General features: G+C 40.5%; 1 protein-coding gene across 1 annotated transcript in view; it reads right to left on the minus strand.

The window, feature by feature from the left end:
• The window catches only part of LOC126335843 (dynein axonemal heavy chain 8-like), a gene marked incomplete at its 5' end in the record, with an annotated part of 446,097 nt that overhangs the window by 20,822 nt on the left and 400,432 nt on the right, over window positions 1-24,843 (minus strand). Inside the window, one exon of the mRNA XM_049999312.1 lies at window positions 19,657-19,846. Within this exon, the coding sequence (XP_049855269.1) occupies window positions 19,657-19,846 (190 nt within the window). The remainder of the gene's footprint in view (window positions 1-19,656; window positions 19,847-24,843) is intronic.

Raw genomic sequence — 24,843 nt, forward strand, 5'->3', positions numbered from 1 at the left:
GTGTAAGTTGAATAAATGAATTAAAATTATTAAACATTTTTGAAACCTACAGAACACACAGAGCTGATATTTTCTATAAACAAATAGCTAGTTATGTGTAAAATAATATACCTCAGTTTAAAGTTCTTCAGTGCCTCTTTTCAGCAAGAATTTTTGTTTTCCTGAAAGCTTCCTATTTTAAAAGTTTCCATCTACCAGAAAAAATTATGTTATTTTGACTGTTAAGCATGATTAATTCTAAAACAAATGTCAGTATGTGGTTTTCATGATTTTTTCCTAGAAAAAATGTTTGGTTGAAACATGCATTGTAGTCACAATGTAATTCCAACTACACTGATGGAAAGAGTTGCAACACCAAGGGGGAGTTGTGCGATGTAAGTGAAAGTTGGTAGGCCTGTTTCTACCTCTGAAAGATGATGTCTATTCGAAATTCATGCCAGTTGCATAAGAGTGGTGTTAGTAGTGTGTAGAATGGCTATGAGCATTAGTTACCTTTGAGACTGGACTTGGTGAATTGATGTTAGTTAAGAATGCCTTCAAGGCAACAAAGATACCATTGTCAACACCTAACTGAGTTTGAACAAGGTCATGTGATAGGGCTGTGAGAAGCTGAATGTCACTTCTGTGATTTTTCAGAAAGACTGGGCAGGAATATAGCAACTGTAGGTGATTGCTGGAAGCAGTGATCGTGAGAATCTAAGGGTTGCAAGAAAACTAAGCTCTAGATGACCATGTGGCACTACCAAGAGGGGAGACCATTATGTTTGGCAAATGGCTCTGGTGTATTTTACTGCATCTACAGCAGCAATTTGAGCTGCAGTTGGCAACAGAGTGACACAATGAACTGTTACAGATTGGTTGCTTTATGGACAGCTTCAAGCCAGATGGCCTGTAGCGAGAATTCCATTGATCGCAAACCACCACTATTGGTGACTTCAGTAGTGTCAAACGAGAGTTCATTGAAGGGCACGTTGGAGGTCTGTTGTGTTTTCTAATGGAAGATGGTTCTGCCTTGGTGCCAGTGATGGCCATGTGTTGGTTAGAAGGAAGTCAGTTGAGGGCCTGCAACCAGCCTGTCCATGTGCTAGACACACTAGACCTACTCCTAATGTTACGGTATGGAATGTGATTTCATATAACAGCAGGAGCACTCGTGCTTATCCCACACACCTTGACTGCAAATTTGTATGTCAGTCTGATGATTCGACCTTTTTTTTTGCTGTCATTCATGAACAGGATTCCACCGGGTGTTTTCCAACAGGACAACACTCGCCCACATACCACTGTTTTAACCCACCATGCTCTTTAGGGTGTCAACATGTTGCCTTGGTCTGCTCAATCAACAGATCTGTCTCCAATTGAGCACATGTGGGATATCATCAGATGACAACTCCAGCATCATCCACAAACAGCTTTAACCATCCCTGTATTGACCAACCTACTGCAACAGGCATGGAATTCCACCCCATAAACTGGCATCTTGTACCTGTACAGTGTACTACACAATGCATTCACATTTGCATGCTTGCATTCAACATTCTGGTTCCTAAAGAATGGAAGGTAGCACAGGTCACACCTATATCCAAGAAAGGAAATAGGAGTAACCCATTGAATTACAGACCCATATCACTGACCTCAATTTGCAGTAGGATTTTGAAGCATATACTGAATTCGAACATTATGAATCACCTTGAAGAAAATGACTTATTGATACATAACCAACACGGATTCAGAAAGTATCATTCTTGTGCAACACAGCTCTATATTCCTGTGAAGTAATGAGTGCTGCTGACAAGGGATCTAAGATTGATTCCATATTCCTAGATTTCCAGAAGGCTTTTGATACTGCTCCTCACAAGTGACTATTAATCAAATTGCATGGATATGGAGTATTGTCTCAGTTGTGTGACTGGATTTGTGATTTCCTCTCAGAGAGGTCACAGTTTGTAATGACAGATGGTAAATCATCGAGTAGAACAGAAGTGATACCTGGTGTTCCACAAGGTACTGTCATAGGCCTTCTGCTGTTCCTGAGTTACATAAATGATCTAGATGATAATCTGAGCAGCCCCCTTAGATTGTTTGCAGATGATGCTGTAATTTACTGTCTAGTAAAATCATTAGATGATCAATTCCAATTACAAAATTATCTACAGAGAATTTCTGTATGGTGTGAAAAGTGGCGATTGACACTAAACAAAGAAAAGTGTGAGGTCATCCACATGGGTACTAAAAGAAATCCAATAAATTTTGGGTATATGATAAATCACACAAATAAAAGGGCTGTCAATTCTACTAAATACCTAGGAATTACAATTACAAGCAACTTAAATTGGAAAGACCACATAGATAATATTGTGGGGAAGGACTGCAATTTGTTGGCAGAACACTTAAAAGATGCGACAAATCCACTTAAGAGACAGCCTAAATTACACTTGTCCATCCCCTGCTGGAATACTGCTGTGCAGTGTGGGATCCTTACCAGGTACGATTGATGGAGGGCATTGAAAAAGTGCAAAGAAGGGCAGCCCGTTTCATGTCATCACACAATAGGGGTGAGAGTGTCACTGATATGATATGCAAGTTGGGGTGGCAGTCACTGAAACAAAGGTGGTTTTCTTTGTGTCAAGATCTATCTACGAAATTTCAATCACCAACTTTCTCTTCCAAGTGTGAAAATATTTTGTTGACACCCACCTACGTAGGGAGAAATGATAATCATAATAAAATAATAGAAATCAGAACTCAGATGGAAAGATTTAGGTGTTCATTTTTCCGATGTGCCATTCGAGAGTAGAATGGTAGAGAACTAGTATGAAAATGGTTCGATGAACCCTCTGCCAGGCACTTAAGTGTGAATTGCAGAGTAACTACTTAGATGTAGATGTACATTGGTTATTAATGTATCAGCATTTCATGTTTGCAATAGCTTATCTTGTGCTTATATTAACCAGTGAACGTGCAATGTTCATTACTTAAATATGTTACCTAGACAGATGTATTCCCAAAATTTCATTAGTCTACATTAATTATTGTTTAGTGTTGTGATTTTTTTTCCATCAGTGTATTTTGTTAATTCTCTCATTACACAAACTGTAGTTAAATGGGTACATTACTTTGCCCATTGTAAATATGTATTCTCTAAATTTGCTCTCTTCTGTGTCAATAACTAATACATATCTTCATAATTTGTGATCTATCCTTACACAAATATAGAAATGAGTGTAATGGTCTATGCCACAGGTAATCTTTGGGAGTCATTTACTTTGATAACATCAAATAGGCACTTGTGTTGTGAATTAATATTTAATGAACACTTAATGAAAAGCCAATAAGGAACATTCATTTTAACCTATATCGTTACATGTTTTGTGTTATTCTGTTGAGAGGTGCGATTACACACCCGGAGTGTGCCCCATGCTGTGAGGTTTCTAGGCTTATGCTAAGCTCTTAGTGCAGATAGCTACCACTGTATTCATCCATTGTGAAAAATCTACATGTGTCTATCCCTATTAGGCTTACATACAAATGCTACTTTCGTTATGTGTCCAGCAAGAATGACATAGTACACTGTGCAATGTGGCTGAATGACATTTACATGTTCCAACACTGGAGCTGACAACCCTTCACAAATCCTCTACTGCAATACACATGATGCACACAGGTGCAATGTGCCAGAACAAAAGCATGCGACAGTCAGTTAAGACGTGGAAGATGTGGAATTAAGTCATGCAGAGATGCAATCAACTCCTGCAACACACAGAGGATTTGAGTCTGCTGATGACTGTGCTGTAGACTTTAATCACTAAGACAGTATGTCTCCCACTCATGAGCAGATGAGATTCCCACATACATGTCCCGAAATGACCATAATGAGAAAAATCAAATAAATTAGAGCTAATACAGAGGTTTACCAACAATCATTCATCCCATGCACCATGCGTGAGTGGTACAGGGAAGAGGGGATCAGTTAATGGTACCAAAAGTATCCTCCACCACACAAAAGTTAGGTGGCTTGCCACTTATGGTTAGGCAGTTTGCAGAGAATGATGCATGAGGATGGTTTGGAACGTTCTCAGAATCATCACGAGAGGTCAGCACTAGTGCAACGAGTTGTTCATGTGATATTCATAGGATTGTTGCTCATAAATATGTGCCACGTCAGTGCTCTTGGAAGAGAGCTGTGGTGGTGACATGGCTCTGTTGTTGTTCCTGTGTAGTGATTTGTGAAGATGGAAAAAAATGAGAGTAGAGCTGTGATTAAGTACTTCATAAAGAAAGGTATGAAAGCAAAGGACATTCATGCTGATTTCCAGGATACACTGGGGGTCTCTGCTCCTTCATATTCAACTATTGCCAATTGGTCAAATGAATTTAAATTTGGTCAGGAGAGCTTAGATGATGACCTGTGCAGTGGTTGACCAAGGTGTGTCACTACTACAGAAATCATTGCAGAAGTGCACAAAATGATTGTGGAGGATCACCAATTTAAAGTGCATGAACTTGTTCACACTTTCCAGATGTCATCTGAAAGGGTATATAACATTTTAACTGAATAATTAGAAATGAAAAAATTATCTGCAAGATGGGTGCCGCGACTCTTAACGATGGATCAAAAACACATGAGAATGGATATATCGGAACAACATTTGGCCCATTTTAGGAGAAACAAACAAGATGTTTTGCACCAGTTTGTGACCACAGATGTAACTTGGGTGCACTAATATACCCCAGAGACAAAACAACATTCAAAGCAGTGGAAACATGCTGATTCTTCGCCACCAAAGAAAGCAAAGACAATTCCTTTGGCAGTAAAGATCATGGCATCAGTGTTCTGTTATGCGAAGGGGACTCTGTTTGTAGATTATTTCCCCACTGGGCCGACAATTTCTGGAGGATACTATTCTAACCTCCTGGACAAGTTGCAACAAAAGGTATGTGAAAAAAGGCCAGGTTTAGTGGGAAGAAAGTCATCTTCCATCAAGATAAAGTGCGCCTCCACATGTGTGCCTTCACTGTGGCAAAATTATATGAACTAAGGTATGAATTGTTGCCACACCTGCCTTATTCACATGATATGGCTTCATCAGACTTCCATCTCTTCCCAAAACTGAAAATTTTCTTGGTGGAGGAAGATTCACCTCATATGTAGAATTGATAGCCAGAGTTGACAAGTATTTTGCAGGCTTGGAGGAAACTCATTTTTGAGATGGAATCAAGGCACTGGAATATGATTGGACCCAGTGCATTTGTCTACAAGGAGACTACTTTGAACAATAAAAAAGGTTTCAGTGAGGTAAGTACTTTTTCCTATTCCATTCTAAGAACTTTTCAAACCACCCTCGTAGAAGGGATGGGGAAGAGGAAACGTGTGCATTATATGTTTGAATGTGTATGCGAGTGAAGCCAAAAGTTTGATACACAAACTCCTTGCCTTTAGAGGACCAACACTGGAGGAAGGGTGGGGAGAATTAATAATGCTCCAGCTCTAATATTTGCAGAGTTTCAGACATGCATGTTTTTTTAAGCCCCTACCATACAGGCTGCCTTACACTACTGGTGTGTTGTGTGGGAGTCATATCTGCCTGCTATGCTGCCTGCTTTCCAGGGCAGCCTACAAATCAGGGACAAGAAACAGTTTTTCAGAATACTCCCCCTCCCCCAATGTGTAGACTGTCCAGCACAGGCATGTTGTGCTGGAGTGGTATTGGTCTGCTTTGCATGGGAGCCTAACATCCCGGGATAAAAAGGGTTCCCAAGCCCTTGGCATATAGGTTGCAGTGCACAAGAGGTGTGATGTGGGAGTAGTGAGAGCCTGTTTTATTGACCTCATTTACAGGGGCTACATGTGTGGATGGGCATACCTGGGAGAAAGTTGAGGTAAATACAGGAGATGGAGAGAGTTGGGTGGCAAGAGATGATGGTAGGGAGAGGGGGGATGGATAGGGAGAGGGGTGGCAGAAGGGTATGTGGAGACAGGGAGGGGGAGGAGGCAATGGACATAGAGAGAGAGGGGGGGAGGCTGAGAATTGGGAGGAGGAGACTGACAGATGGGGAGGCAAGGAGATGATGGGCACAGAAGGGAGAGGAGCAGATGGACAAAGAGATGTGCACATTATATGACATTAATGTACACTCACAAAGCCATAGGGAAAAGGCTAGTATACAAATAAAGCCAAGTGTGTGTATGTATGTGCATGAACTCCTCCCAGGCCACTGGGCTGAAGTGAGCCAAATTTGACATTTGAACTCCTTGCCACAAGTGGATTGATGTAGAGGGGGAGGGGGGGGGGGTTTACAACACTCTACCTATAAAATGTATAGAGATACAGACATATGTTTTTTTGAGATTATGCATGACATTCATACTGTGTGAGAATAGTATCAGCCAGCTTTCTCAAATGTTTTTCAGGGGTTTCACATTTGGATGGACTCAGCTGGGGTGGGAGTGGGGTGGGGTGGGGGGAAGGTTGGGATGAGGAGGTTTGATAGAGAGGGGGGAAGGAAGGGATGGATGGAGAGGTGGGCAGGAGGGTATGTATAGGGAGGGGGTGAGAAGGATATGGGCAGAGGGGAGGAGGGGATGGATAGGGAGGGGGTGAGAAGGATATGGGCAGAGGGGAGGAGGGGATGGATAGGGAGAGGGTGCAGAGGAGATGCACAAAGGGAGGGACATAAAGGGAGGGACATGATGAGGAGGAGGAGGAGGAGGAGGAGGAGGAGGAGGAGAGAGAGAGAGAGAGAGAGAGAGAGGGAAGGAGGAGATGGCTAGATTGAGGTGCGAGGATGAGACAGACAGAGAGACAGGGGGCAGAAGAGGTGGTCACAGAGAGGGGGGAGGAGGAGATGGAATGACAGAGGTGGCAAAGATATGGTCAGAGAGACGAGGAGGAGACGGACAAAGAGAGGAAGGGGAGGAGATGAACAGACAGCTGTGGGAGAATGGGGTGGACAGAGAAATCGAGGAAAAAGAGGTGACACAGAAAGGGGGAGGAGGATAAGTGTGCAATAAATGGGTCAAAAGCATATGCAACTGAAGCTACAGGGAAAATCCTAGTCATTAAATATATTCACACAATTGTTATAGCTTATCAGTTAATGCAGTAAGCTATTTAAATAAATTATCTCTCACCAAGCCTCAGAAAAAAACCATATACTCAACCTCTATGTTAGAAAGGGCTATGGTTTCTTGCTTAGCACTTTTCTATGAAACTAGTCACACAATTGAAAAATAAGATCATTGTATGATTTCCTTTATAAATGGCAGTTTGCCAAGCTGTATCTAGAAAACCACATAATTCTAAATCTCTTTTTGTAAACTTTAGACAGTATAAGTCTTAGTTTCCTTAAAATATTTCAAAATTCTCTTAGCACATGATCATTTTTGGCTTAAATAGCTCACACTGAAAGAAATACATTACATTACATATTAGTGTATGATAAGGAACATCATTAACCTTATTTTCTTTTTCAGTTTGAAAATAAATTAATTTCAATGTGAGTTTTTAGGGTTTTACAATCTGTCATACTGAATCTTTCCAATAGCTAATTAGAATGCTTCTCTTGAGTTGAAGCTAACTCTCTGTTAATCTTGTCATATTTGATGTCTATCCCTAAAAATATCTTAGCTCTTAGTTTCAAGAATTTAGTCACACAACTATCATTTGGAAAAGTGTAGAAATCATCAGTATATAATGCCTTTGTCCTTTTGTTTTAGAAACAAGCATGATTCTAGTCTTGATGTTTTGAAACATAAACAATTTGAAACATGATTTTCTCTTTGATTCCACACTCTGGATGATTGTTTTAGTCCATACATAGCCTTTTTTAACCTCAAAAACTTTTCCTTTATCATAATAAAGAGTTTATCCTTCATGTTGCTTATAGAAAAACTTCCTCTGTGAGAATACCATTTTAAAAAGCTGTCTTCATATCAATATGTTTGATGTTTAAATCTAGTTCAACAGATAAAGCCATTATAAATCTAAGTGTAGAATACCTTACCACATAAGAAAAAGTTTCATCACAATCAGTTCCAGGTTTATGAGTGAATTATCTATCATCTTGACAATATCCTAGCAGGATGCTACATCTAAGAGTCACTGTTGACTGTTTTCTTGAAAATCCATGTACACTGCACAACACTAGACTTTCTGGAAGTTTTATCAGTCCTATGCACTGTTGTCTTCAAAAGGTTGTATCTCTTCATCCATAGCATCCATAGCATGTTTCCATTCCTTTGCATCATATTTGGAGTGGTCTTCCTTCACATTTATCAAGTCCTTCATTTGATCTGAAGTTCCAGCAGAAAAATAAGCCTAATAATCATCAAATTTTCTATTTGGTTTGAACTGCCATTGTGATCTTCTGATCTTCTTCATTTTATCTTATTGTGATACAAAGTTTTTGAGTATTAGTTTCTTCCTCCACCGTCAGGTGGCTTGCGGAGTACGGATGTAGATGTAGATTATGGACGTCTTCTCTTGGTATACCATCATACTCAGCTTCTTATTTATTCTCTCCCACTGAACTCATGATTTATTCATGATTCTTTATTTCAGTTTCTATATCACTAACATTTTTCATGTAGTCACATCTCTACTTATTACATCATCATTTGCTTCAGGCTCATAAAGTCTATAGCCTTTTGTGGTGTTGCTATATCATATTAAGATCATTTCTTTTGGCTTTTTCCTAATTTTGTCCTTGTAATTTTAGAATTGGGCATCATGTCTTTGCTTCCAATTATTCTGAGATTACTAAAGGTTGGTTTCTTGCCAGCCCACCATTCATAGGACATTTTATTCAATAAACTTGAATCCTTTTACCAGTGGCATCTTGTGACATTCTGGGTGTGCACAAGTTTTTAGATTCAGATAAATCTGACAATGTGGAATTAATAGCTGTATAACAGTTATGCTTATCAACAAGTTTATTCAACTACAACTGCCAATACTGTGGCAGAACTGCCAGAAAATATTAATATCTTTGCTTTTTTTTGTACTTTGTTTTACTTACTTTGGTTGTTGACTAGTTGGTGTGAGACATTCATCATGACTGTTACTGTGTTGTCAAAAACTATTTCTTTGTGTTTTGATTTATCTTTGGCCAATAAAAATATTACATAGTGAAAGTAAATGGTGTTTTCTGTGTTATAAGTATAACACATGCCATACTGGTGACCTCCGACACGCAACATACGTCCAATTCGATAATGTGGCCGTTTACTTCGACATCTCCACACCGCTCACCCTCCACTTCTTTTGGACTACAACATGATACTAATGGTGCCTCTACACTGCCTTTCCATGGTTTCCTATGCACAACGCCACCAACAACTGGGATAAAATTGGAAGATAAGTTCAATGCCGTGGAGTTTTCTCCGTCATCAACAATGCCGTTGTGGACTCTTTCAACATTGTCAGTGATGTCACCTGCTATGAAATCTTTTTCTATCTTCATCTATAACAAACCAATCATGAGTGCTGTGCCTAAATTTGTGACTCACAGTGCGTCATATGTAAACCTCCTGTGACATGTAGTGTGCAACAGTGCCCCAACACTATGAACCTCACAGACTTTTCGAGCCCACAGATCACGTGGAGCTCCCCACATATTGCTGATAAATCGCTTTTGGACACATTATCTCCCCACCCACTACAAGACTCACTACAAAAACAGATGGGTACAAATTTCAGTGACAACAATTACTGGTTGGACAGTCGTCCTGCCCTGATTGTTTCCGCAGCCCCAGCTGCGCCTGCCATGCCTCCAGCACCAGCCATGTTTAAACCAGACGCCACGAACGCCGCAAGTGACAGCTTCATAAACACTCCGCCATTCCTGTCGGCTGTGCTATCAAATCTGTTACATCCACAACAGAAGAGTGAGAAAATTCCTAAATTACCAAGGTTCACGATGGACAATCCACATACGTGGTTTATTTTGGCAGAGACTATATTCTGTGCCCTAAACATTTATTCAGACAGTGCTAAATTTACTGCACTTATTAATGCCCTAGAGGACGACGCTGAGTGGGTACAGGACTTAGTGCTGTCGGCGGCCCCCGCAAATCGTTATGCACTGGCAAAACAACAGATCTGCAAACGTCTAACTAAGACTATGCAAGAGTCTGTTTTATACATACTGCAAGATGTACATCTCAAAGACTCAACTCCTTCACAACTGTGGCGACATATCAGAGCAGTCTTCAATAGCAAAACTATGCCAGATGAAGCTTTACTTTCTTTCTGGGTTGGAAAGCTGCTGCAAGCTACCCAACTGCAGCTCCTATCACATGATCAGGAACCTCTACAAGCGAAATTATTGCTTGCCAATGCTGCATATAAGATAATCAACAGAAGAAAGTTACCTATGTGTGACCCCATCAATATTAAACCTCCCCCGCATGGCAGAGTCCAATCTTTCCAAAACAGCAGACAGAGTACACTGGTTGAGCACCAGATTCCACATTGTCCTTCACCATCCCATACCACAGCTTCAAGTGACGTCCTTCACCCGGTAACAACACAGGATCAGCAAGTTTATCCTCTCTGCTGGTATCACTCCTTTTACAGTAATACACCCAGGGATTGCTGCTCACCCTGTGCAATGCGCCCAAACACGCACGGTGGGCCGCTATAGATGCACCGGTCCGCACTGTGATGTCAAGTTGCCTAACAGATCACAGGCTAGTACTTCTGAAGTATTCTCTCGGACGTTTGTATATCCAGGATATAGCTTCTCAGAAATGGTTTTTAGTGGACACTGGTGCTGATGCAAGCATCATTTCATGTTCAATGGTCACTTCTACAATCACGCATTTGCCTTACCAAATCAGAGCAGCCAACAATTCTTCATTAAAGGTTTATGGTGTAACGCAACTTCGTATTTACTTTGATGATACACATAATTATGAATGGACATTTTCGGTAGTAGAAATTGACTTCTTAACTGCTCATAACTTTCCTTTGGACTTAATTACACCTGCCCTCTGCTCAGTGGATTTTAAACAAAAATGTTCGGCGAGATTTTCTCCATCCACACCGACAGAATGCAGCTTGAATACATCCTGTCAACAAGACAAAGAGACAGTTTCTGTTCTATCTGAGGAGGTCAAAGCTGCCATAGTGAACTTAGTTATGCAACGCCTTGAAATCGACCAACTGTCTGAAGACAAGGCAAAGCTACTTCAATGTTGTGATGTCCTGACTGATGAATTGCGTGGGTTTAGAGAGGAGATCAAGATTAAAAGTAATAACATGCACGAAACTACATGGGACCTGCATACTGCACCACTGTTTATACACAGCCACAGCAGCACTTGCTATGACCCAGACAGCAAAGACGGCAACCCACTCAGCAACCCCCCACCCTGCGCTTCACCGTCCACCTTTCACCAAAACACAGAGATGACAGCTGTTACAGGCGATGCCGCGCACATGTGCACAATGATTCCTTCGTGCAGTAACGCCATAGTCAATGGAACCCCACTGGCTGTCGCACAGCGCAGCTCCACGGACAACACTGCAGCTTTCGCTGAACTACTGTTCAATGATAAAGTATTTCAGTTTAGTTCCCTTTCATACTTACCGTGCAACGACGATAACGTCGCCCCTCCTGTGTCCCTCCACGTATTTCGGCCACACATATTCACAAAATCAAGGCCATTACTACGAGCATCTGTCACAGGCTTAACACAACTAAGGGACTGCCTATCCGTTCTAGCCCCCGACACCTCAATGCAAAAAAACTTACCACTGCCGAAGAATGTATTAATGAACTTTTACGCTTGGGTATAGTCCGCCCCTCGGACAGAGCGTGGTCTTCCCCAATACATGTCATTCCCAAAAAGGACAATTCCTTTCGACTCTGTGGAGACTATAGGCATTTGAACACCAGAACAATACTTGATAACTACCCTGTCCCACACCTCCAGGATTTTTCACAATCCATGTTCAGTGCCAATTTTTTCTCTGTGTTAGACTGCAAGAAGGCATACCATCAGATTCTGATGCACCCGGAAGATATCCCCAAAACCGCTATCATCACTCCTTTTGGACTATATGAATATTTGTTTATGCCTCATGGATTGCAGAATGCCACCCAGACCTGACAAAGATTCATTGACACCATTCTATGTGGCCTTAATTTTTGCTATGCCTACCTAGACGACATTATTATTTTCTCCACAACTGCCAAGGAACACAAGCAACAACTCCAACAGGGTTTTGATAGATTGGTACTGCACGGAGTTAAGATTAATCATGACAAATCCCAACTGGAGAAGCCAGAGGTTATTTTCCTGGGACATTTGGTCAATAATGAGGGCATTCATCCCATCTCAGATAGAGTGCAAACAATTACTTGACCTTCCCCTCCCTCAAACCTATTAAGAGCTATGTAGATACCTCAGAATGGAACATTTTTTTAGACTCCACATTCCACATGCGGTATCTCTTCAAGCCCCTCTCACTGAGGCCTTAAAGGGAAAGAATACCACAGGTGACAGACACATAGAATGGGATCAGACCATGCAGCGAGCCTTCGACTCACTTAAGTACGCCTTGGTGAATGCTATTACCCTGTCTCACCCTCACCCTGATGCCTCCCTGACAATAACCACAGATGCTAGCGATAATACCATTGGCGCAGGTACTACACCCCTGTGTTTCTTTTCAAAAAAGCTCACCGAAACACAAAGAAAGTGGTCCGCATTTGATTGTGAACTTTACACCATTTATGAGGCCGTAAAGTACTTTCATACAGATATTGAAGTCCAACTTGTGAGAGTTTACACAGATTAGAAGCCCTTTGTTGAGGCTCTCCACAAACCAGCATTAGATGTACTCCCCAGAAAGTTTCGCCATTTGGTATTACAATATGTTTCAGACTTTCAATATAACAGGGGTAATGACAATGTTGCAGCAGACTACCTGTCATGCCTGTCCTCCCTGAAGACAGCTATTGATCCTCACCGCTTACACGAGCTTCAGCTATCCAACCCACAGATACAGCACCTTTTCTCTGACTCTGATACTTCCTTAAAAATTGCTCTACATCCCTTCCCTGATGATTCCTCTTTGTATTGTGACATTAAAACAGGTCATCCTCGGCCTATAGTCCCTAAAGCTATTAGGAAAGACGTTTTCGATACAATCCACAATCTCTCTCACCCGAGCATTCGAACGACTACGCGCCTCATTACAGAGAGATACGTTTTGCCTAATGTAAAAAGAGATTGTAATCCGTGAGTCAGAGTATGCATACCTTGCCAGAGAGCCAAAATACACAAACATACCAAGCCCCCGTTAGACAAATTTACTGTGCCCTCAGGTAGATTCCGTCATGTCCATTTGGACATCGTTGGTCCGTTACCAATATCTAACATCTTCCATTACTTACTGACCATGATAGATCATACCACACATTGGGCCGAGGCTATCCTCATCATGGACATTACAGCCGACACTGTAGCTTACGCTTTTGTACACCATTGGCTTTCTCATTTTGGTTTCCCTACTTCACTTACCACAGACCAGGGGAGACAGTTTGAATCTAATCTGTTTAATTGCATCCGTCAACTGTGTGGTATCAACAAATTCAGAACTACAGCCTATCACCCGCAATCTAACGGCCTAATAGAATGATGGCACCGTACCCTGAAGGTCGCTCTCATGTGTCATTCTTCCTCTTAGACTGAGGCACTCCCTTGGGTCCTTTTAGGTTTGAGGATGGTTTTCAAAGAAGACCTTAAAGCGTCAGTTTCTGAGATGGTATACAGAGAAAACCTCGCACTTCCGGCGGATTTTCTTGATGACCCTACTCTTCTTCTCAAGGATCAACTTCCCGAGTTGGTACGACAGGTTCGACAGCATATCACCAAGTTACGTTTTCCGCAACCTCGATCGCATGCTACCCCTCCAGTTTTCATTCACCCACACCTCAATTCTTGTAACTATGTGATGCTTAGAGAAGACACCATGCATCCACCCCTTGCTCCACACTACACTGGCCCATACCAGGTCCTGTCACGCTCTGAAAATACTTATACGACCCTCTTTAAAAACAAACCATCTGTCATGTCCATTGAGCACTTGAAACCAGCATGGATCCCTAATGACACCGACATACATGATAATGAATTTGTTTTGCAGGAAACTTCAGAAGCCTGTCCTCTCCCTTCTGCACAAGCTAATCAAACACTCTCTGCAAGTCAAGGCCCCCCTCTTCTATACTTCACGCCTCCAAGTGCCAGCAGTAATGAACTAGTGTTTCAAGTGAACTTGAGTGACTATGATGTGGACTCTATAAAAATACAACTTGTGGACACTTTTCTTTTTTTATTTGAAATTCAAAACAACTGTGTGCCATCTGACGAGAAAGACATTAAAGCTATTACAGTGCTTCAATGTGGCTCCTGGTACTTCACAAAATGACATTTCAGCCCATGTAGACTCCAATAATGTTTTATTTATAAGAGTAACCCCCCCTTCTCCTTCGTCTTCCCCGAATCCCCCTACCCCTATTTCTATCACCCGTGTGCTGGCCGCACCGTACGGCCACTTCTCAGACTTCTTACCACTTACTCCTCATCACTCCTCCTATGCGCTCCGCACTCCTCGGAGTAGGGGTGGGGGGTGGGGGTAGGGGGGGGGGGGGAGGATGACGACTCTGTGGCCGAACTGCCAGAAAATATTAATATCTTTGCTTTTTTGTACTTCGTTTTACTTACTTTGGTTGTTGACTAGTTGGTGTGGGACATTCATCATGACTGTTACCGTGATTGTTGAAAACTATTTCTTTGTGTTTTGATTTATCTTGTGCCAATAAAAATATTACATAGTGAAAGTAAAAGGTGTTTTCTGTGTTGTAAGTATAACACACGCTATAATATTAATAACAACAGTAATAATAATAGTAATAATAATAATGATAGTAATAATATGCATAACTTATCTGACAAAAGAAAGAGCTGTTTTTGTGGAATTTTGTTATTTTGTACATAATGAAGTACAGTTTAGGGCAATAATGAAATAATGTGTAAATTGTTGCAATTCTCCACTTCTCATTTTTAGTAAGAGGGCATTTTTGTGCTTTTCCATTTTTTTGGACAAATGTATGAATTTTTTTCCGGGCTGAAAATCAGGTATTCTTACATTGCACCCACACAACAACTTGTGCTAACTGTACACTTCTTTGTTAAATGTTCATTTGTAGTCACACTTGTTTGATTTTGTCACTCTCTCAATCAAAGCATCTATTCTCAGAGGCCCTAGTTCCTTTGTGGATAACTTTTCCTCTTAATTTACTTTTCTGTTCCCACAATGAGATTTTCACTTTCAAGCAGAGTGTGCACTGATGTGGGACATTTGCCTTTTGCAGACAAGTGCTCTACCAACTGAGCTACCTAAGCACAACTCATGACCCATCCTCACAGCTTTGCTTTTCTGTTAGCATTTAAACAGATTCAACATAGTTCATGTTTACACTGCGCACAGAAGCCCATTCCCACACAATAAACAACCAACCTCAAACACAATGTGCCATTTGTGGAAATGATTAAAATCGAGTAGTAATATCTACCAAGATGGTTATTTTACTAGAATACAAAGGAGGCACTGAGATCCATAATGGCCTAAATCACACTGCCGTTGATCCCACATTTAAGTGAATATTAGAGATGCAGTGATACAGCTTTTTGTGAATTTTTGTATACACACAGTGTGGGCCTACAGCACAGATAAACCCTAATCACCATAAGATCAACAGATTTCAGAAGCATGAATAAAATGCAACAATCACACAATCTATGGTGATGTGCTTTAGGTCCTTATGTGGCCTCAAGTGGATTAGTGTATGATAAAATGCGTAACTTAATATACTATAGCTCATTCACAAAACTACAAAATAGGTTTACTGTCAGTACATCTATTGTTGTCTGATCTAATTTTAGTACAGTATATTGTGAGTGAATCTGCATGTCTGAGGAGTGTGCTATCATCTAGCAGAATTTATCCATGTGAATGGGGAGAAAACTGCCATAGTGTGCTACCATCTTGTGGCACTAACATAAACTTCTAGTTGAGTGGCATCATGAACCATTTTTTATCTACATAGCAGCCACCACTGTCTTTCACCAACTGGGCAAATATACTGCATTATTGACAACTTCAGCCTAAAAGCTTTTGTTAGGTTTACCATCAAATAGTAAACATCTTGCCTTTTCTGTCACAGTTTAGTTCAACCTACCTGCTAAACCATTTTGTTTTGATATAAACTCCTGGAAATTGAAATAAGAACACCGTGAATTCATTGTCCCAGGAAGGGGAAACTTTATTGACACATTCCTGGAGTCAGATACATCACATGATCACACTGACAGAACCACAGGCACATAGACACAAGCAACAGAGCATGCACAATGTCGGCACTAGTACAGTGTATATCCACCTTTCGCAGCAATACGGGCTGCTATTCTCCCATGGAGACGATCATACAGATGCTGGATGTAGTCCTGTGGAACGGCTTGCCATGCCATTTCCACCTGGCGCCTCAGTTGGACCAGCGTTCGTGCTGGACGTGCAGACCGCGTGAGATGACGCTTCATCCAGTCCCAAACATGCTCAATGGGGGACAGATCCGGAGATCTTGCTGGCCAGGGTAGTTGACTTACACCTTCTAGAGCACGTTGGGTGGCACGGGATACATGCAGACGTGCATTGTCCTGTTGGAACAGCAAGTTCCCTTGCCGGTCTAGGAATGGTTGAACGATGGGTTCGATGACGATTTGGATGTACTGTGCACTATTCAGTGTCCCCTCGACGATCAACAGAGGTGTACGGCCAGTGTAGGAGATCGCTCCCCACACCATGATGCCGGGTGTTGGCCCTGTGTGCCTCGGTCGTATGCAGTCCTGATTGTGGCGCTCACCTGCACGGCGCCAAACGCGCATACGACCATCATTGGCACCAAGGCAGAAGCGACTCTCATCGCTGAAGACGACACGTCTCCATTCGTCCCTCCATTCATGCCTGTCGCGACACCACTGGAGGTGGGCTGCACGATGTTGGGGCGTGAGCGGAAGACGGCCTAACAGTGTGCGGGACCGTAGCCCAGCTTCATGGAGATGGTTGCGAATGGTCCTCACCGATACCCCAGGAACAACAGTGTCCCTAATTTGCTGGGAAGTGGCGGTGCGGTCCCCTACGGCACTGCGTAGGATCCTACAGTCTTGGCGTGCATCCGTGCGTCGCTGCGGTCCAGTCCCAGGTCGACGGGCACATGCACCTTCCCCCGACCACTGGCGACAACATCGATGTACTGTGGAGACCTCACACCCCACCTGTTGAGCAATTCGGCGGTACGTCCACCCGGCCTCCCGCATGCCCACTATACGCCCTCGCTCATAGTCCGTCAACTGCACATACGGTTCACGTCCACGCTATCGCGGCATGCTACCAGTGTTGAAGACTGCGATGGAACTCCATATGCCACGGCAAACTGGCTGACACAGACGGCGGCGGTGCACAAATGCTGCACAGCTAGCGCCATTCGACGGCCAACACCGTGGATCCTGGTGTGTCCGCTGTGCCGTGCGTGTGATCATTGCTTGTACAGCCCTCTCGCAGTGTCCGGAGCAAGTATGGTGGGTCTGACACACCGGTGTCAATGTGTTCTTTTTTCCATTTCCAGGAGTGTATAACTGTTAATCAACTGATGTATAACCCCATGATTCTTCAGCACGCTGTCAAAACTCACACAACAGAATTCTTTCCTTTATCTGTTTTCACTGTTTTCATTTTCCTTTCTTGCTGTTTTTCCACTGTTTTGTCTTTAGGAAATACATAAATTCTACTTGGCTATTAATCATCTTTCAAAATGAGGAAATACTTTGCATCACGTAACAACACAACTCCCATTGGTCCACAAAGATATGCTTGTATAGCTTCCAGTAGTTTAGTAACTCTAGTGCCTTCATATAGAAAAGGCCATCTGATTTGCTTGCCTTCATTATACATTAGTTGACCAGAACGCTATTGCACATGGGAGTGAGGGCACTTCGGTCAGCTTACATAAGTGAGCTTTTGTTGTGATATTTCACAAGAATGCTCTGAACTACTTGATAGTATATGCAAAAATGTCTTGCAATCATTTACAGTGTGATGGATTTTCTGAAGTCACCACTGTACTGGTTTACTGTAACATCGTTGTGTATTTGTGATAATGGCCACAGAAGGCCGGGTGCAATAATATTGTGGTAGGGTAGCACCACACAGTTTTGTTTACAAATATTTATGTTAATATCCTTACACAATATTCCTCCAAGAGACAATTTTTCATTTTTATAAGGTCCTTTGCATTTAAATGGCCTAATATTATATGCAAACTAGATGCAGTAACCATTCCTAAAAGATTATTTCTCTTGTCAATGTTCAGTTTATAAACACCAGTTATAAGATATACACTTGCAACTAATTCTTGACCACCACTAAATTCAACTGGGTTTCCTTGTTCAATCAATCTGATTACAGATACCAAATGTGTTGTTATTTCTGGAGACAAAACAACATTTTTCACTGTGATATCACAGAAAGTCTTTCCAACTACAGCTGTTAAATCAGCTTCCTCAGAGCATAAAACTGTGATTTCAGTCTGATGTGCTGTAACCATTTTATGCATGCTAACATTGTTCACTATATTCTTCTTACAACTTTTATTTGCTGTGAGATGCACACTAGCAGACACATAGAAAGACCCACTTAAAAGAACTGTACTGAAGATTTTTGAGGTTCTATTTTGTCTGATAGCATTCTTCTCACTCTGAGGGCTCTTACTTTTAAAATGCCATGGCTTTCTTGCCACACACAACACATTGAGTTTCTGCCAAATGTCCCCTGTCATTTCTGTTTCTTTTATGTGCAAATATAAATATGGATCAACAGTGAGAATTATTTTCCCTTGACAGTGGTAATTTCTGCTTGGACTGCTTCTGAGCATATTTTGCCAATAATTCGATGAGCACATCCTCAACTGCAAACACATCTCCATAGGTCAGACATATTTTTAGCTTCAGCACAGTAGTCAAATAATTTGACACCATCATTGTCAAGTAAAACAATTTTTCTTTTGAACAGTAGTATTTCGTGGACTTCAAATAGTAACACATTATTCCTGATCTCTTAACTGTTTTCAGTGACAATTATTTGGATACCTGGGTCCATAAACTGTTGAGAATTCAGTAACATGAACATTTTTGCCAATTACTTGAATTGAGAACACTGGCAGACATATAATTTGACACTTTATAAGACCACTTCATGTTAAAATAAACCCACGCATTCTACTGCTCTCAGTGCTACAAGCTACACAATGAACAGACATGACACCTAAGGCACATAAAACATGACAGGACATGACCAAAGCAAAGACACTCATATATAAAAGAAAGACAAACAAAAGATTGTGGCTCACAGATATTCACTTGAATACTTTGATCAAGCTCAACATATGTGTACTGATCTAATGTGATGGCTGAAAGCAATTTTGCCCCAGATTCAAGGACTGTAAGTTTATAAATTGCTCAGAAGTTATCACACTAAACACATAAAATGAATATTATTTCAGTAAAAGGCTTCTTCAACAATTCATAAATACCTTGGGGATTAAAAAATCCTGTCATCCAGAATGATACAGGGCGTTTCACCCATATCCAGGCAGAAAACTGAGCATTTCGTTCTAGAAGCTCTGTGAACCAGAAGCCTAACGTTGAAGAAGCCCATGAACCTCTTTTCCATGTAGTTGGTACACGGGCATCATAAATATTATCTAATGCATCTCTAAGTGCCTGTAAAATTAAAAATATTTGTTTTGTAAACAGGGACAAAAATTTATTAAGTTTTTTATTTTTTTAATAAAAGAAGGTTAGGGTTTAACATCCCATTGATACATAGATTAAGCATGGACTGTAGAAAGATGGGGACAAAAGTTAGCCACATCTTTTTTGAAGGAACCACTGTGGCATTTGCATTAAGCAATTTAAGGAAGCACAGACAAATTAAATCTGGATAGATGGATGGTGATTTGAACCTCTATTGCTCCAAAGGCATGCCCAGTGTTTTATCCACAGTGCCACATCACTTGATCCAAGCAATTATGGAGAAGCTGCAAGCTTTTAAATCTTTGATAGTTTTGGTGCTCGATTGATTCTAGGTAAAAGCAGTCAGGAATGCAAGTAAATTTGTTGCACTTCAAAAATACAAGTGGAAATGTACAAATTAATATAGAAATCTAAGAGTTAAAGAGGACCAAGCATTTCTGTAATGATGCATTTGTCACTTCAAGGAAATGTTAGATCTATTAGAAAGCTGATTTTTACATAATACTAAGTAATTAGCATTTTTAAACCAATTGTAGGGATATGTGACACACTTCTAGTTCAATCTCTCTAGAGAAATATATTGATAGAGACGATCATGATGTTATTATTAAGCATAAGAGAAAAGTTAATACTTCGACTTCACTGACACTGGAGTGTCCCTGGACAATGTTCTGACACAACATCAAGACAGTTATGATTTGAGCAAGACAATAGACCCTAAGACAAAGTGTTTCATTGAACATCTAAATTGACACAGAGAACAGTCCAAAAGGGACATAGTGTGCCACTATGCAACAGAAAACAAAACACTACTGTTTTTATCTTTGATTTATTGTTGTTATTTTGGGAGGAAGGCATGATAATATGGGCATCAGAAAAAAAGGAGAGCATGGCAGATAAGTTAAGAATTTACACCAATAAAAATGCAAGATAACATAGGATAAACTTAATAAAAAATACAAACTTTAATTAAAGTATGACAAAAAACATAATGACTTCCAAAAAGAAAAATGCTGCACACTATGCTTATTAGAATAAGCTCACTGGACAACAAGATATATTATCTCTAAAACTTAAATTAGATGGATATCAGTTCTGAACTGTAGATTAAAACTGAAGAAACTGCAAAAAGTTGGGAATTTAAGGAGATGGGACCTGGATAAACTGAAAGAACCAGAGACTGTAGAGAGATTCAGAGAGAGCATTGGGGAACGATTGGCGAGAACTGGAGAAAGAAATACAGTAGAAGGAGAATGGGTAGCTTTGAGATATGAAATACTGAAGGCAGCAGAGGATCAAGTATGTAAAAAGACAAGGGCTAGTAGAAATCCTTTAGTAACAGAAGAGATATCGAATTTAATTGATGAAAGGAGAAAATATAAAAATGCAGTAAATGAAGCAGGCAAAAAGGAATAGAAAAGTCTCAAAAATGAGATTGACAGGAAATGCAAAATGGCTAAGTAGGGACAGCAAGAGGACAAATGTAAGGATGTAGAAGCATATATTGTGAGGGGTAGAATAGATATTGCCTACAGGAAAATTAAAGAGACATTTGGAGAAAAGAGAACCACTTGTATGAATATCAAGAGCTCAGATGGAAAACTAGTTCTATGAAAAGAAGGGAAAGCAGAAAGATGGAAGGAGTATATAGAGGGTCTATACAAGAGTGATGTACTTGAAAGCAATATTATGGAAATGGAAGAGGCTGTATATGAAGATGAAATGGAAGATATGATACTGCATGAAGAATTTGATAGAGCACTGAAAGACCTAAGTCAAAACAAGGCCCCAGGAGTAGACAACATTCCATTATAACTACTGATAGCCTTGGGAGAGCCAGCCCTGACAAAACTCTACCATCTAGCGAGCAAGATGTATGAGACAGGTTAAATACCCGCAGGCTTCAAGAAGAATATAATAATTTCAATCCCAAAGAAAGCAGGTGTTGACAGGTGTGAAAATTACCAAACTATCAATTTAATAAGTCATGGATGCAAAATACTAACATGGATTCTTTACAGATGAATGGAAAAACTGATAGAAGTCGACCTTGGGGAAGATCAGTTTGGATTCCATAGAAATGTTGGAATACATGGGGCAATAATGACCCTATGAATTATCTTACAAGACAGATTAAAGAAAGGCAAACCTACATTTCTAGCATTTGTAGACTCAGAGAAAGCTTCTGACAATGTTGACTGGAATACTCTCTATCAAATTCTGAAGGTGGCAGGGGTAAAATACAGCGAGTGAAAGGCTATTTACAATTTGTACAGAAACCAGATGGCAATTATAAGAGCTGAGGGGCTTTAAAGGGAAGCAGTGGTTGGGAAGGGAGTGAGACAGGGTTGTAGCGTATTCCAAATGTTATTCGATATGTATACTGATCAAGCAGTAAAGGAAACAAAAGAAAAATTTGGAGTAGGAATTAAAATCCACGGAGAAGAAATAAAAACTTTGAGTTTGCCGATGACATTGTAATTCAGTCGGAGACAGCAAAGAACCTGGAAGAGCAGTTGAATGGAATGGACAGTGTCTTGAAAGGAGGATATAAGATGAACACCAACAAAAGTAAGGCAAGAATAATAGAATCTAACCATATTAAATCAGGTGATGCCGAGGGAATTAGATTAGGAAATGAGACACTTAAAGTAGTAAATAGGTTTTGCTAATTGGGAAGCAAAATAACTGATGATGATCGAATGAGAGAGGACATAAAATGCAGACTGGCAATGCCAAGGAAAGCATTTCTGAAGAAGAGAAACTTGTTAACATTGAGTATAGATGTAAGTGTCAGGAAATCTTTTCTGAAAGCATTTGTATGGAGTGTAGCCATGTACGGAAGTGAAACAGGGGCAATAAATAGTTTAGACAAAAAGAGCAGATTAGCAGACACATCATAAGTATAGCAAGAATTACATTAGATCACAGCAGTTTTCCAGCTCATCTGTTGAGAATCAGTGTCATGAACAACCACTAATGTGTTTGCAACAACAAATCTATTGAAGATATAGACCATCTTTTCTTTGCATGTTCCATATATGAGGATCATACAGAATCTACATCTACATCTACATTTACATGGATACTTTGCAAATCAAACTTAAGTGCCTGGCAGAGGGTTCATCAAACCACCTTTACAATAATTCTCTATTATTCTAATCTCAAGGAACACAGAAAAAATGAATACCTATATCTTTCCATGTGAGCACTGATTTCTCTTATTCTGTTATGATGATTTTTCTTCCCTATGTAGGTTGGTGTCAACAAAATATTTTTGCACTTGGAGGAGAAAGTTGGTGACTGACATTTCATGAGAAGATTCTGCCACAGCTAAAAATGCCTTTGTTTTAATTATGTCCACCCCAAATCCTATATCATGTCATTGGAACTCTCATTCCTATTTTGTGATAATACAAAATGTGCTCCTCTTCTTTTAACTTTCTCAGTCTACTCCATTAATCCTATCTGTCAAGGATCCCAGACCATGCATAACTAATTCTCTTCCAAAGTGTACCATAGTGATATTCATGTGTCCTAAGCACTACAAATCATTGGACTGTCTCAACACAGGAGGACTCCATGCGTCATGAACAGTGTTCAGTCTGAAGGAATCTTGAGAGGCACTGTTCCTCTGTAAGGTTATCAGTCATGTCGATGTTACACCACTGTAGCCAAACAATCATTTCCTCCTTTGCCACTGCAGGTGCCTTGTCAACAACAACTGAATGGCAAGGAGCATTAGCTGGAACAATTGTTCTCAGATTTCATAGATTTTGAATAAGTGATTATATGAACTACTCTGTAAACCTAGTGTGGTTCATTTCTTCATGATAATTCCTGTCTCTGTTTGGGAGAAATCCTTGTGAGGTGCCTGCATGACAAAGAATAAGTCTGTCCCCCTTCTGGAAGGCATTGCCATTTTTCCTTTACTTGAGACATCTGCCCAGTCCTGCTTGACCAAGCGGCCAGAATTGATCCGCATTTCATCAAGTCACACCACTCCACCAATATTCATGCCATGAAGCTGTCTTAAAAACTGGCATCAACCACACACCTATATCCTCTCTGTTCATCAACACAAAAATATTCACATGAAATCCTAGGTCATGCAAAACTGTGAACAATAATGTGTGACTGCCTTGGAAATGACATGATTGCTTACATGTGACCAATAAGTTTGTGAGTTTCAGAATTTCCTTTGTGCAATAATGATCATAACCATTATGATAAATTGCATTGCCAGTAAATGATCTATTTATTTTCCCCCAACAGTTTCAAACTTCAATGTTTTTCCAGCTTCCTTTTATTTTTTGAATATTTCCTTGCCAATTTGCATAGTAGTGTTTTTGTTTACATTCAGAGCTGCAGCAGTTCTAGCGATTACCATACACTTTAACAGAAAGCAACGGCCCACCATTAAGCTTTTCAGTCTCAAAGCAGGCATTTATGTAATGTACAAACCATTTATGTCAACTGATTTTGTGTGGCAATCCCCTGGCCAAGAGAATGACATATAACCTTTCCACTTCTAACTTTTCAACAAATAACAGTTACAATAAATGCAACAATAGCTCCTGCAACTGTGAAAATGACAAAAAAATCACAAGATGTGACAAGACAACAAGCTGCTTAAAAACACAGTGCTAACAGAAGGCACTGTGGTGGTGGGGTGAAGACTTGGCAATTTTGCTGAAGCTACGAGTGTCCTGGGATTGGTAGAATGTGGTCCATGCCTCCTGCATGGGCTTCTCTCACCTTCCGCCCCTCCCCATTACTTCCATTGTAACTGTCAATCCTAAAATAATTTTGAACAGACTATAGTGTAAAAAATGACATAAAATTGGCTAATCACAAAATCAGTGCATCTGGGACATTTATTTTACATACATAAGCTTATGTCCATTATTCCAATTGTTTACAAATAATAGTACATGTGTCAGATAAATTTGCTGTTAAAATTA

Source organism: Schistocerca gregaria, chromosome 2 (genome assembly GCF_023897955.1).
Source record: "Schistocerca gregaria isolate iqSchGreg1 chromosome 2, iqSchGreg1.2, whole genome shotgun sequence".
Classification (NCBI taxonomy): Eukaryota; Metazoa; Arthropoda; class Insecta; order Orthoptera; family Acrididae; genus Schistocerca; species Schistocerca gregaria.